At 56.7% G+C, this 15,308-nt stretch overlaps 1 protein-coding gene across 11 annotated transcripts in view; it reads left to right on the top strand.

The window, feature by feature from the left end:
- The window catches only part of LOC138822702 (plasma membrane calcium-transporting ATPase 2), a 182,431-nt gene extending 168,930 nt beyond the window's left edge, over positions 1-13,501 (top strand). For 7 of the 11 annotated variants that reach the window (XM_070015556.1, XM_070015553.1, XM_070015557.1 and 4 more), the window contains 4 exons: positions 353-564; positions 691-798; positions 1,783-1,965; positions 10,348-13,501. In XM_070015556.1, coding sequence (XP_069871657.1) covers positions 353-564; positions 691-798; positions 1,783-1,965; positions 10,348-10,659 — 815 coding nt within the window. In that variant the 3' untranslated portion in view covers positions 10,660-13,501. Of the gene's footprint in view, positions 1-352; positions 565-690; positions 799-1,782; positions 1,966-3,666; positions 3,839-6,928; positions 6,984-10,347 lie in introns of all 11 variants that reach the window. The other 4 variants (XM_070015559.1, XM_070015562.1, XM_070015563.1 and 1 more) reach the window with 2 other exon arrangements.
- The last annotated feature ends 1,807 nt before the right edge of the window (positions 13,502-15,308 follow it).

Raw genomic sequence — 15,308 nt, 5'->3', positions numbered from 1 at the left:
TGGTTACCTGGAGATAGGAGACTCACCGCCTTTTTTGCCTGAGCTAGCTTCCAACCTCCATCCTCAGATCTCAGCCTCCTGAGGTCACCACCCATGCAGCAAGGGTCACCTTTCATGCAGCGTTGCCCGCTACCTTGGTAGCAGGTGCCCTGATTTTCTCAGGTCTCCACACAGAAATAGAAGTTCCCCATTCCCCTGGCCTTCTTCCTGGAAGAGAGCCAAGCCCTCGCTCACCAGCCAAACATCCACAGGCCTCCAGCACCTCAAAAGCCCCAGTGTCTGTGTGTGTGTGGGGGGGTGATCAGTCTCCTGGCCACCGCCTTCAGCCCCGCCCCACCCTCTTGATTGACAGGCGAGAAGATGTTCCAGATTGACAGCGGGCGGAACGCACCGCTGCACTCCCCGCCCTCGGAGCACTACACCATCATCTTCAACACCTTCGTCATGATGCAGCTCTTCAACGAGATCAACGCCCGCAAGATCCACGGCGAGCGCAATGTCTTCGATGGCATCTTCCGGAACCCCATCTTCTGCACCATCGTGCTGGGCACCTTTGCCATTCAGGTAGCTGGGCCTCCACCCGTACTGGGACCGGGCATGGGCACTGACCCCCCCCCACACACACACACACTGCAGACCAGCCACTGACAGTCTGTTCCTCTTCTGCCTCCTGTGCCCTTTGACCTGCAGATCGTGATCGTGCAGTTTGGAGGGAAGCCGTTCAGCTGTTCCCCGCTGCAGCTGGACCAGTGGATGTGGTGCATCTTCATTGGCTTAGGAGAGCTCGTCTGGGGCCAGGTATGTGTGCTGGGCCACAGAAGGGAAAGAGCACTGGATAAGGAGTCCTGCGGCTCCAGGATTGGCCCTGGCTCTGCCATGGCATGCTGCTCCCGGCTGGACCAGGCGCCCCCCTTCGTGCTAGGTCTCATGGCTCTGATTGTTTGCTTGGTGTTTTCTTTCAACTGCATCAGAGATACTTGGTTTAATTTAAATCTAGTTGAGCTGGGCGCCAGTGGCTCACGCCTGTCACCCTAGCTACTCTGGAGGCTGAGATCTGAGGATCACAGTTCAGAGCCAGCCCAGGCAGGAAATTCTGTGAGATTCTTATCTCCAATAAACCACTAGAAAACCAGAAGTGGCGCTGTGGTTCAAGTGGTAGAGCGCTCACCTTGAGCTCAAGAGCTGAGGGACAGCGCCCAGGCCCAGAGTTCAAGCCCCACAACTGACCCCCCAAAAAAATAGTTTAAAAGGGAGTGCTCTATGACTAATGTGACTAGAAAATCAAGTCATGGGCCATAAATAGAAACTAACCGAACATGTAATGTAATAAATGTGATGTTTCTGAAGGCTTCCGGCCTGATGTCAACATGGGCAAAAACAGGCTTAGTGAGGCATCTGGGCACACACCTGTGATCCCAGAACTCAGGAGGCTGAGGCAGGAGGATTGGGAGTTCAAGGCCAGCCTGAGCTACATAATGAGACCCTGTCTCAAAAAGCTACCCCTGTAAAAAATAAAAAGAAAAGATAAGTCAGTCAATCCCTTCCCTACATTTGCTCAGGCCTGTATGTGTCCCCCACACAGACACTCATGCACACATACACCATCCACGCGCGCGTGTGTGCGGGTGCGTATGCATCTGCACCCGTGCACATGCACCTCATTGCTCTGACAGCTTGCGGCTGAGTCTCCGGACCCAGCGCACTGCTTGGGTTAGGCGTCCAGAGCAAAGGGTGGGCGAGGAGGTGAGGAGGCCCTGACCCCGGCTGCCGCGTCCCTTGCAGGTCATCGCCACCATCCCCACGAGTAGGCTCACGTTCCTGAAGGAGGCGGGCAGGCTCACGCAGAAGGAGGAGACCCCCGAGGAGGAGCTCAACGAGGATGTGGAGGAGATCGACCACGCCGAGCGGGAGCTGCGTCGGGGCCAGATCCTGTGGTTCCGGGGCCTGAACCGCATCCAGACGCAGGTGTGACACCTTCCCGGGCTGGGCACAGGCGGCAGGGCGAGGGTGCACAGCCACCGGGGCCGGCGCTGCGCCCAGGGAGGGGGAGCGGCCACAGAGGGGCCACCGGGCCACAGAGCAGCCCCCGGCGGCTCACCGGCCGCCGAGCACTGTTCCCGACACACATGCTCTCACAGAAACACTGTCCCCCCCACCCCACCCGTGCCCAGCTAGGGGCTCCGTGGGACCCAGGGGGTGCCCCTGAGAGGGCAGCACTTCCGCCAGGAAGGGCCGGAGGCAGGCTGAAAGCCAGGGGGCCCCGGGTCCCCCCCCCCGCACCCCTACACACAGACGGACACAAGTCCTCAACCTGCACAAGGAACTCCGCCTGTGCCCCGCCGGGCCAGGTCTGAGGACTCTGGGAGACCAAAGGTCCAGGTGCACAGGAGCGCACGTGCACACACGCATGCCAGCCCCGCGGGGACACGCGTGCGCAGCACCCGCCCGGGAGAGGCAGGCCCTTCCCAGAGCACCGCGCGTGCGCGTGGAGCCCCCTCCCGCGGGCTGGCGGAGTCTCCAGGCGGGCTGTAGGAAAGGGAGAGCGGGGCGGGGGCTGGAGCTCCCCCGCGGCTTCCCGGCGCTCCCGGGAGGTTATGGGAAGGGCAGCACCCCACCCCAGGCCCCTGGCACGGCTGCTTCACCCCAGTCCACCCCGTGCCGGGCCTCAGATCCTTTGACTTCCACAGCCCCAGGAGACGGCCGGGGCAGGGGGGGGGTGCCTGGGCTCTGACCGGGATGCCGGAGACCCCACTTCCTCCGGTGGACAGGACAGCTCTCAGAGCCTGGCCCTGAGCGGCAGGGGGAAGCAGGACCGTCGTTTCCGAGTCCTTGTCACTGAGCATGTGCGCCGGCAGGGTCTCGGTCCTCCAGAGCACTGGGCATGCGCACCAGCAGGGTCTCGGTCTTCCGGAGCACTGGGCATGCGCACCAGCAGGGTCTCGGTCCTCCGGAGCACTGGGCATGCGCACCAGCAGGGTCTCGGTCCTCCGGAGCACTGGGCTTGCGCACCAGCAAGGTCTCGGGCCTCCGGAGCACTGGGCTTGCGCACCAGCAAGGTCTCGGTCCTCCGGAGCACTGGGCATGCGCACCAGCAAGGTCTCGGTCCTCCGGAGCACTGGGCATGCGCACTCCCAGGGCCCAGCCTACCTCTCTCCTCCAGAGCACCAATGTGGTTCTGGTACTTTGCCAATTACAGATAACCCTGCCAGGTAGATGGCTTTGCCCCTTCTTAAGGACAAGAGACGGGACTCAGAGAGGGACTTGCCCAAGGTCACCTAGCTAGTAAGTGACAAGAGCCGGAATTGGGGGCCAAGGTCTGTCCACCCCAGGGCCCCCTCCTCACCAGTACACTGGCTCTGCTCTAGGCCCAGAGTGAGGCAGCGCGCGTAGCTCTTCCCTCCCAGCGCCACACACAGCCCCTCCAGCCGCCCTGCAGCCCCTCGCCCCCTCCCCCCGGTCCTGGGGGAGCCTGGGGACTCCAGAGGGACCTGGAGCTGAGCAGACATCTCCCCAGCCCCGGAGTGTGTCTGGTATTGTCGTTTTGATTTGAAGTGATGTTGTCGTTGTCGCCGTGGCTGCGGCTGTTCTGTGACATGGCGCCCGTCCGTCGTGTGGCTGTCCTGTGTGTTCTTCCAGCAACCTGTCTCGTTCTCTCCTCCGTTGCAGATTGAAGTAGTCAATACTTTCAAGAGCGGGGCCTCCTTCCAGGGGGCCCTGCGGAGACAGTCCTCCGTCACCAGCCAGAGCCAGGACGTAGCCAATCTCTCTAGCCCTAGTCGCGTGTCGTTGTCCAATGCTCTTTCCTCTCCGACCAGCCTTCCTCCTGCTGCAGCTGGGCGTGAGTGTGACACCTTTCCACCTCCGCTGGTGCCACCAGCACCAGCCCCTGGGTGGGCAGGGGCCGGGCTACCACAGACGTGGTGGGGCTGAAGGGGCACAGCCAGTGAAGAGGGTTGCAGCAGCCAGGAGGTCAGAACTGAGCCGTGGGGTGCCAGACCAGGGTCAGCTGGGGTCACTAGATTGGAACGACCCGGGTAGGACTCATTAGGGCCTCGAGGGGTCCACCAGAGGGCACCTGTGAACCAGTGGCCCACAGAGGGGACGCCGTGGCCCTGTTGTACTTTGTTAAGAAGGGCTGGGCCCTAGAGGGCCAAGGTTAGAGTCTGAGGAGGAGAAGGGGGTCACAGCCAGTGGCAGAGAGGGCCAGTTGGGAGAGAGGCCCTGGTACACTGGTACCCTGATTAGGGATGGGGAGGCCACCGAAGGTCAGAGGTCACAGTAGTGTCTTTGCCCTCTACGTACCCCGCTCCCTGCACACTTGACCCCCCTCAGCTGCCCTACGACCATCAGGGGAGGGGACCTGTGTAGTTACTACCCTCCCTGAACGACGTGATGCCTGGGCTCAGGTAGACAAGGGTGGGACACACCTTGTCTGGGAGCTCTGGTCCTAACCTTCAGCCCCTCTTACCTGAGGGGCTAGCCTGGGACTCCGAACCCTCCACCTTTCTCTGCCAAACACCTCCTCGCGCCATCATTTCTGGCCTGGATCACTCGGCTCTGGCTTTGTCCAGAACTTTCTTGGACCTCTCCATAGCTTCAGGCCCCAGAGGGAGTGGACTCTGCTTTCTATCCTCCTCCAGTTAATCTGGCTCCCACAGTGCAAATAACGGTGCCCCTCACTCTGCCCTTCCCAAAGGGAGATGGTGGGTTTGTCATCTCCGCTAGCTTTCAGCTGGACCTCATCTCCACCTAATGCCACACACACACACACACACACACACACACACACACACACACACCCCGTCCCGTCCCCCCCCCCAGCAGGGAAGGACCTGAGCTAACCCGCTGTGCCCCTCCCTGCGTCCCGTGAGCTTGCGTGCCAGCTGCGCTGCCAGGGGACCAGCTCTGTCCCAGCACCTAGCAGCCAAGAGGTCAAGATGCATTTGAGCAGGCGGTGCCCAAGCCACGTTCCGCTGAGGGTCTGTCCCTAGACCACTGCAGCTAAGGAAGCCCCCCCAAAGCAGAATGGGTGAGCCCCCCATCCCCAAGCCTCTGGCCTTGCTTAGCTCTCCCCCCACATCTTGAAGTGCAGTGTCCCGCACGGAGACACCCCTGCAGAGGGCTCCTGCCCCCCCTCACTGCTGGCCCTCACTGCTGGCCCTCACTGCTGGCCCTCACTGCTGGCCCTCACTGCTGGCCTCAGGCTCAGAGCCCTGGCCTGCCTGGCTCAGCTTCTTTCCTGGTGTGTGGCACTCTACCCTGGAACATGACATTCCAGGCCCCCAGGCCCCCTTGAAGGTCCGGCCTCCATGCTGGCCTTCATCTTTGCTCTAGAAGGAAGAGCAGCCCTTGATCTCAGCCGCATTACCCACCCGTCCTGTGTCATTGGTGACGCACCTATTGCCCGAGGACGTGGTGCATGGCCTGCGGAGACGCGGCCCTCTTCACCCTCCCTCCGCCTTAGCCGCCAAGCTGACCTCCCTGAGCCGGCTCAGCCTCCTCCCGGCGGCGGTGGTGGCTTCTTTGTGAGCAGCCCCCTGCCAGGGGCTCTGGCTCCTCCTGGAGCGAATCCCCACCCCCTCTGGCTTCAGCAAACACTTTGGGATCACCATGGCCACCGTGCAAATGCTAACTATGTCCCTTGGTCCTTGGCTTGGATGGTTTCTAAAATGTCACCTCCTGTGGTCTCTGGGACGCAGAGGACCCTGTGTGTAACAGGCCAGGTTCCACAGAAGCCGAGATTCCTCCTCCCCTCAGAGGGCCTGCCGCAGGAGGCCAACCGGTCCGGGGGGGGGGGGGGGGGGGAGGGAGGAGACACAGGTGTGGCACCCACAGTCTGAGTGGGATCGTCTGGGGTCTGTAGCAGAGCAGACAGCTATGCAGCTACCAAAGAATCCAGCCCCGGCCCCGGCCCCGGCCCCTGAGTTACCGAGTTGACCCCAGAGGCCTAGAACAGGACAGCCTGCGTTGGGGCTGACTCTAACTCCTGACACGGAGGGAGGTGAGGAAAACCCTGCCCAGCCGCACGTCCACCCCCAGCACCGACAGTGACGATGACGGCAGACAGGTGCCCATCGGACGTGGGACGTGTGATCAGGCAGGTCCCGGGAGCCCAGGAAGGACCTGGCACCCTCCTCTCCACCCACGTACACAAAAGCTAGTTGGCTTTTCCCAGGGGTTCGCTGGCACCCGGTATGGCACACACTTGAGCCACACTCAGCGTTTCTAGAGCTGCCTCCCCTTCACAGCCAAAATCCAAGCAGAGAGCGTGCAGGCCATAGATGGCGAGGGACGGACGGGGAGGGAGGTCGGAACAGCAGGTCTGTCTCCAAAGCCCCTCTTACTACCCCACACACCTCAACTCATCACTCGTCCTGGGCGGGTCCTCAGGCCTTGGGCGTGGAGGCTGCATGTCCCAGGCCTGTAGTCTCCTCCTGGGTGTGGAGGCCAGGGAAGGCGGAGCCGCTTCAGGGACCTCAGCTCCCCGTGCAGGAACGGGAGGCGCCCGGACGGTGCTCGGCCCCGACACCCCGGCCCCGTCTCTCCTGCCTCAGATCCCTCAGATCCCTGACTCCCCCTCAGCCGTCTTTGGCCTTAGCAAGTCTGCGGTCCTCCATCCGGAGAGTCCTCCAGACCCAGTAGAGCAGGCCCCCGAGCCAAACTGTGGGTGCTATGCCTCAAGACACAGGACACCCCGCAACCCCCTTCAGACTCTGGGCTGTAAGGGTCCTCGGGTGAGGAGTCGGTGCTGTCAGGGAGAGAAATCAGACAGAAGGAGCCAGGAAGGAAAGCTGGGCGCTCTTAGCGTTTGTTTGGGTGTTTGGGGGTTTTTTTGGTGACTAAAAATCGCAAATGGCTTTCAGGACTTGGGGGGGAGGGCCCCCGGACCTCCCCGCTGTCTGAATATTCCCTGTGTTTGTTTCCCTAGAGGGCTAGACAACCCTGGACACAGAGTTCAGCAAGAGAGAGTGAAATTAAAAGAGGTTGTGAGTCTTTAACCTTGAGCCTGAAATGAATGTGAATCAAACCCAGCCTCTTGGCTTCCTTGAAGCCGGGTAAACATTCGAGTATGTGGGGACCCATCTCAGCAGGGCCCAGGGCTCCCCGCCCCGCCCCGTGCATAGATAGATGAACCCAAATGTCTGCAGTCTTACCCGCCAGCTCCCTTCCTGTCCATCCCTTCCTGCCCCCCCCCCAACTCGGCTTCTGCCCCAAATACCTCCTTTATGCCAGGCAGGGAGGGAGAAGGAAGCGTCTGGGAGTGTGGGGTTTTTTCTGCTTAGATTTTTTTTCTCTATTTCAGCCGCAGAGAACGAAGTAGACTTGAGATGCCTGGCGGGGCCCCACTGGCCTCGCCCCAGTGTTGTCCCAACAGCTCATTCTTTCTGTCGTCTCCATGCCAGAGGGCGGGCGGAGGGCTCCATCTCATTGTGTGTCTCCCCTGCATTGTCAGTCACATGACAGAGGCCTACCACGTCTCCCCCCCCCGCCCCCCCACACCCACACACGTGCTTTCTCCAGCCCGTTTTATCATTGTGCCGAGCCCTAGGGCCGGACAGCCACAGCGGTCATTATCCCCATGTGACAGATGGGAACACTGAGGCCTCCGTGCCTTTTGCATGTTAGTTTGTTTCCACGTATTCAGATGCAATGGAGATCAGAGCCATAGTCGCCGCTGCAGAGGCAGGACCAGGCAGTCTGGCAGAGGTAGCTCAGGGCATCGAAAGTGGCTCTACCATACAAAGAATCAGGACAGAGGCCCCATCCGGCTGGCTCCTAGTGCCCTTATTTAAAGCACGATTCCCACAAGTGAGGCTGGGCTCCCCGGAGTCTCCAGCACAAAGGACAAGGGACAGAGGTGCCTTATAAAAGAATGACGGGAAGAGTGACATTGATCAGATGCATTACATTTATAAACTGATGTATTGAGCCAGGCGCCAATGGCCCATGCCTGTCATCCTAGCTACTCAGGAGGCTGAGATCTGAGGATCCCAGTTCAAAGCCAGCCCAGACAGGAAAGTCTGTGAGACTCTTATCTCCAATTAACCACCAAAAGCTGGAAATGGAGCTGTGGCTCAAGCAATATAGTGCTAGCCTTGAGCAAAAGAGCTCAAGGGCAGGAAGTGGCCCTGTGGCTCAAGTGGTAGGGCACTAGCCTTGAGCTGAAGAGCTGAGGGACAGCGCCCAGGCCAAGAGTTCAAGTCCCATGACCAAGAAAAAACAAAAACAAAACTCAAGGGCAATGCCCAGGCTCTGAGTTCAAGCCTAAGTACCAGCACAAATATATATATATATATATGTATATATATATATATATATATACATATATATATACATATATATATACTTATGTATATACATATTAAATTGAAACCTCAACTATTTAAAGATATTAATTTTTTAAAGACAAGCGGAAGGCAGCTAATTAATCACTACTGCCCGACAGCAAAGGAGGGAAGTTAATTGGCAGGGAAACACTATCACAGCCTAGAATGTTGCACAAACCCAAGCTCGTTGACTGGTGAAGATCAAGTTGAGCTGTCTGCCCTCTGGCTTAGCTGGCAGAGGCGCCTTCAGTGAGCCTTAGAAACAGGGACCTGGAGGCTGGCGATGTGGCTTAGTGGTAGAGTGCTTGCCTAGCATCCATGAAGCCCTGGGTTCAGTACCATATAAACGGAGGGGGGAAAAAGCCGGAAGTAGCGCTGTGACTCAAGTGATAGAGTGCTAACCTTGAGCAAAAGAAGCTCAGGGTCAATGCCCAGGCCCTGAGTTCCAGCCCCAGGACTGACCAAAAAAAGAAAGAAAGAAAAAGAGGAGTCTCCGGCTCAGCAGAGACAGAGTCATCCCGCACAGCCATCTACACCCTTCCCCTGCATGGGGAAGGGGTTCCCTCACCGTGCTCCACAGAGGAATCCCCATGGTTTAGCTGAGCACAAGTCTGGGACTCCCAGGACTTCCACACGACCATACACCCCCTCATGCCGCCCCTGCTGTCCCAAGGACCTCCTGCCCCAGCCCAGAGACCCACGCCTCAGCCACCAAAGCTCAGCCCCCACCACTCAGGGCCACCTGCCTTCCCCACCTCTCTCTCTGCTCTGAGCTGAGAAGACCCCAGGACAGAGACACTCCTGTTCCCCTTACCCCAGGAAGGCAGGACGGAGCACCACCCGAGGCGCCAGGCTGGCCACAGCCCAAGCGAAAGCATCTGCTGTTCCTTTTCCAAGTCTAGTTCTGTCCTCCAGCCTCAGAGACCCAGGTGCAGGCTCCCATTCTTCAGGGGGAAAAACTGAGGCCCAGGACCCATGGTTCACAGCTAGACATACCATCTTGTGACCTAGATCCTCACCAAGCCAACCCCCCTGGGCTGGGTCTGGCCATCCGATTCTGGCCTCGTTGTTTGGTTTTGTATTTTTAAAGCATGAATCCAGAGATAGACAAAGCACCTCTCCCCCTTTCCCCCAGGAAATAGGGGACCCCCCCCAAAAAAAAAGAAAAGCAAGTGCCCTTGTCTGGCCAGGGCTTTCAGTCTATACTCGAGTGTTTACCTCCCAAATGCATGAAGGAAAGAAATGCTGGGTACAAAAACCGACCTCTGTTCACATTGTCCAGGCATCCAAGTGTCAGTGTGGCCGTCTGTCTGTCTCTGTGTGTGTGTGTGTGTGTGTGCTGTGTGGCTCCTGCCCTACCCACTGTGGCATGCTCCCCTCCCCCCCCCCCCCCCGCCCCGTGCTTTCTGGCTGCCTCTGCTCTGCCCTTCAGAAGCCCTGAGTTGCTTGGGTCGCTTACCGCTTTGCTTCCATGTGCCCCTCCTGTCTCTCCCATCCGTGCCCTGCCTGTGTCACCTTCACTGTCACCTGCTCTGTGTGGTTTGGTTGGGCTTTGGGGGTTTTCGTTGTTTTGTTTTTAATTGTGTGTATGCTTGTTTTTTTTTTATTTTAAAGAGTAATTTGCTTTCAAATAGCCTCTCCCTCCCCAGCCCACCCCTCGCTGCAAGGCTGAACATGGCTTAACATCAACAAGGCTCTCCTGAAGTCTCTCACTTAGGTCGGGTGCCCTCCAGAGTGGACTCTAACTCCCTTCTGCTACTGTGCACAGCACCTTCGTCATAGTACTAATAACTGAGTTCTGGCCCAAACCAAAGCCACTCAAAACCCAAACTCATGGACGCACCACCTGAGCCCGCCTCCCTCCCCCCCCTCCCTCCATCACACCATTGACTGCGGGCTGCAGCCTGCTTGTCCTGAGCCCTCCTCCTGCCCTCTCCTCCTCCACGCCCCCAACCTGCCACCTGCAGTCCCGGCCAGGCCAGGCCGTGCCCCCTCCCTGATCACGTGTTTCCCTTTGCAGATCCGCGTGGTGAAGGCGTTCCGTAGCTCTCTCTACGAAGGGTTAGAAAAGCCTGAGTCTCGAACCTCCATCCATAACTTCATGGCTCATCCCGAATTCCGGATCGAAGACCCCCAGCCCCACATCCCCCTCATCGACGACACCGACCTGGAAGAAGATGGGGCCCTCAAGCAGAACTCGAGCCCGCCGTCCTCGCTCAACAAGAACAACAGCGCCATCGACAGCGGGATCAACCTGACCACCGACACGAGCAAATCAGCTACCTCTTCAAGTCCAGGGAGCCCTATCCACAGCCTGGAGACGTCGCTTTAGCTGAGCCCCCAGGCCCGTCCTCCAGGACCGCCCGCCGCCTGCCCCCGCCTCCGGGCAGCGCCCCAGGCGCCACTCACCGCACAGCAAGGAGCGAGAGCAGGAAAGCTACCTGAGAGGGACTCAGCTTCACCCACAGACCCTTTCTCTCTGGCTGCGATGCTGTTTGAACTCTTTTCAAACCCTGCAAGGGGCAGGGTCCCCTGGGGGGCGGGGAGGGACATCAGGAGCCAACAAGTGGGATTGTCCCAGAACAAGCCCTTCCTGACTCCCCCCCACCCACAGACATGGGGCCAGCCGTGCACCTGCTCCGGCCACCACGGCTCCCCCCTCCCCCACGCATGAATGTACTGGACACTTCCCGTCCTCCCCCCCCCCCAGGTTGGTTCTGGGGGAGGGGTTGAGGAGGGAGGGGTGGTTTGTTTTCTTAGGTGGGAACAGCAAACAAGACTCTTTTCTGAGACTATTTATCCAATTCACTGATCTGTGAGTTTTTGAGAAAAAAAAAATGCTTGCACAGCATGGGTCCAGTTGTATAGATTAATTTAATAACTTTTTTTTTGTTTCGAAATTGCAGAGTTTAACTTGCCTCGTAGATTAGCACCAATGGAACCCAAGAAATCCATAGACACTCACGAGGTTATATCCATTTCTTTGTTTATCTATATCAACGTATGCTCCTCCAAGACTGAATACGTCCATATAGATAGGTAGATATATATATATATATATTATATAAATATATATACATGGATCTATAAAGTTTCTTTGCCGGCATGTTGCCTTGTTTCTGCTTAAATTGCTCTATTTTAACTTATTTATGTCCTAAAAAAAAAAACAAAAAAGAAGAATGTAATTTGTTTACAACCCTGTAGATAACATCTTTGGCTATTTGTACAGTTTAAGAGCAGCTCAGCCCCAACAGACATTTGCCCTGGATTGCATTCTTGATTTTCTTACAATGGCCATGTTTTTTGCCTGCTATTTCCATTCAATGACGTCACTACCACAAGAAGCTCAGGCAGAAGCCAGAAGTGGAGGAACACGACCCCCCCCACACACCCCGCTCTGTAGACGAAGGAGAAGAGGAGAGAAGCTTTCCTGGACCCAGCGCACGTGCGGATCCCGCAAAGCACCAGGGGAAGACTTCTCTCTCAATGAAACTCATTTGAGTTTACCAAGAGCGTTAAAAAACAAAAACAAAAAACAAGTTATCTTTGGCACTGTCTATCCAGAGGTTGAGGTAGTGTTAAGATATAAATGCTATTGTGTTGATTTTTTTTTAGTTAGGAATTTAGTTTATTTCTTATACTTATAAAGAAAGAGGAGAGAAAGAGAGAGAGAGAGAGAGAGAGAGAGAGAGAGAGGGCCAGCGGAGCTGTTGGTCTATGGGATGAGAGTTGGCGTATAGCTTGCTGCTTTTTTATTTTTGAAGATTTGCCTTCTCTGCACTATTTAGATCCGAATGAACCTTATGATGTGTATATTGAGATGTATTCAGTGTGATTTTTTTAAAAAAAGAAACCAAATTGTCTTCCTGTAGTCACAATATATACTGTAGCCTTTTAACAACAAGTCTTGCTTTCCCAGACAGAAAGCCATTCTGCACCCTTCCCCATCTCACAGGTGAGAAAAGGTGGCTATCCCCACCCCACCCCCCAGACAATAACGGCACTAGTAATCTCACTTAATAAGAGCTTATTTAATTGTCTGTCAGCTTCTTAACTGCTAAGCACTTTGTGGGTCTCAGCTTTTTTCATAAAAGAACTTTTGTATTTAATACAAAGTTTGCTTTGAGACTTTTCAGCATATGATCTTTTTCCATAAACTTGTACAGTGCAAAAGACATTTTGAATACCATGATCGATAATGTCCCATGCTTCCAGGAAAACCAAACACTCCACCTCGCCTGCAAAATCCATTCTTCACACGGACCCTCCGCACAGCTGCCCCACCCCCACCCCCAGGCCAGAGGACTCTTCCGCTCACCAGATGAGAGCCACCCGGGAAAAGAGCCATAGTCAGTTGGGAGGGCCACGTCTGCACAGCTGTGGAAAACAAAACAAACCTTGATGGGTTTGGAGTTCAAAGTCAGCCCATCCCACCTGGCAAAATCTTCCTATAAGGAAGACCTTCTGGGTGAAGAGCACCACTGGAAGGCCGCGAAGGGCTCCGAAGGTCACGCGAAGGTCTCCGAATGTACCTAGTCCCAGAGGGACACCAGCCTTTGGATTTGCTGATTGGATTCTACTACAAACACCACCAAAGCCAGCCCCCCACCCCCCGCCTGAGGAAGGAAAGGAACCTGGGGCGCCCCTGGAACTGAACACGGTGGCTTGTTTCTGTTTTGTGTCTGGGTGCACTTCTCCTCTTCCCGCGATCACGTCTCCACGCACGGTGACCTCATTCCACGACAACACCCGGTTCCCTAGGATCTTGGAGCAGAGACGCAGGAACACAGAAGCCAGCTTGGGGGGACAGGAGCCACAGAAGGTACTGAGGAGGCCCGCGCCCTTGCTAGTGGTCTCTCTTTGTCAAGGATGATGGTTGATCACACACGCGTGCACGCCCATGTGCGCATACACACAGACCCGCAGACGCCTCTCGGTCACACACCTGCACACATCCACCCACGCGTGCACTACGCACACAGGGAACGGTGTGTCCGTCTTCACTGTAGTACACAAAGCTTGCACTCTGCGTCCTATTATCTAGCAGCATGGGGTACGTTTTGGCAGTTCACCCCATTAGGGGGTCAATAATTTATGACCATTCATCTGTTTTTATGAATTTTTTTATCTAGACAATAACTGTAAATAAAGAGCTCACCGTCTCTGTTCATTTACCACTATGCAATGGTTACTGCTTCCAGCCGCTGCCTCCCGCCCCACGCGGTGGTTCTGTCTGTGGTTTCAAAGGCAAAACAAAAAAGAAAGAAAGAAAATCTAGGAAAGCTGCCCTCTGGGAGGTAAGCTCTTTTCTAGGGAGACCATGCCCCCTTCTTTTCTGCCCTGGGGTTCAACTCTAACATCTCCCCTTATCCCAAGGAAGAGGGCCAAGCCAGGGCCGCACTCCGGGACCCCAGTCAGTGGCCTGTCGAGGAGCAGGGAGCGGGAGCCGCCCCTCCGCAAGGGCTTTCCAGACTCAGAACAGCTGCCACTGCTCCACCGCCCTGTCCCAGTCCCTTGCCGCCCCGCCCCAGCATCATAGAGTACTGAGAAGGGGCTGATGATGCTGCCCGGCCCACAGCCGGCTGGGGCTCACAGCCTGTCTTCCCGGTCCCTCCTTGGCACCCAGCTCTCCTCCCCAGCCGTCGTCCCCCATGGAGGGGCCAGCTTCCAGGCTTCCTCTTCTCCTCAGCGTGGCACTGGTACCAGCTGTCATTACCCCCACGTTAGAATCTTTCACTGGATGGAGACGAGCCCCTTTCACTCTTCCTGTGCAGAAGTCAGTTATTCTGACGGGAAAGCTCAGATTCTTCCAAGTCCTCTAGGCTCGGCCCCGCTCCCACCCCACATCTGAGCCCCAGCACTGTGCATGCCCTGTCTCCCCCCACTGTCGCTACTGCCTGCTCGGGACCACCACGTGCAGAGCACCTGCCAGAAGGGACAGATCGGTCACCCCGAGTCGCTGGCCATCCTTTCACCTGTCCCCGTAAGTGCGAGGCTGTCAGAAGCCAGCAAGCCCGCACTCCACCTTAGTCTGGGGACCAGAGTCACCTCCCGAGACTGTGCTAGGTCACCCCTCCCTCCATCCTGTCCCCATGGTAAGAAGGGCCCCCCTGGAGCTGGAGCCGGAGCCCCGAGAGCCGCCCCACAATGCCTAGCATAGAGAGCTACACTGCCGGCCTCTCCTTTCCCATCCGCCCTTTGTTTGTTTTGTTGGGGTCACCTCTACTTGTTCTTTGATTCTGAGCTTCAGCCCTTTAGAGGATGCAGAAAATTCTTGTCTGGATGGTCTCAGCACCCTCATCCTGGCCCCCATTTTCCCCATCCACCTCTAACTGCCACCCTAGTACATACTCTGTACATACCCAACAGCGGGGGGGGGGGGTGCTCCGGGGCCTTCCACAGGATCAGACAACAGGAAGTTGGCAGGCATCAAGCCCTTCCACTTTGTTTTGGGGTCAGGGTCTCCCCGGGTCTTCAGCATCTTCACTCCCTCCTCCCAAAAAGGAGAGGTTCCAGGTTGCTCTGGACCGTCCTGCAGCCCCTCGGTGTGTTTTGTAACGTCTGTGGTGCTCTTTCTCCCCAGCCTGTCCCCTCTGGGGTCCCCACACTGGCTAACTCTTACTTGCACATCTTTTATCACAGAGGAGCGAGGAGGCAATGCGGCTTCCACGAAGCTGCCAGGGCTCTGGGGGTGGGGGAGAGCTCTGGGACTGGAAAGTGACTGTGCTCTTATTGTACACTCTTTATTTCTCTGTATCTCTGGCTTGTGCTATTTGTAATGAATGGGATTTGTCTGCCTTTCAACACTATAACTGAGCAATAATAATAAACGCACACGTGGAAACGCAGGCACGGTACCCATCCCAAGACCTTTTTCCGAGAACAGCGGGGAATCCACCCTTGGTGGATTGAACTCAGCGAAGTCGAGTGTGTGGTTGGGAAAGGCACCTTGCCTCTGGAGGGTGGCAAGTTTAACAGCCG

Source organism: Dipodomys merriami, unplaced genomic scaffold (genome assembly GCF_024711535.1).
Source record: "Dipodomys merriami isolate MVZ:Mamm:240054 unplaced genomic scaffold, mDipMer1.0.p SCAF_114, whole genome shotgun sequence".
Classification (NCBI taxonomy): domain Eukaryota; kingdom Metazoa; phylum Chordata; class Mammalia; order Rodentia; family Heteromyidae; genus Dipodomys; species Dipodomys merriami.
The sequence above is the reverse complement of the archived record's forward strand: the minus strand, read 5'-3'. Positions and strand labels throughout refer to the sequence as shown.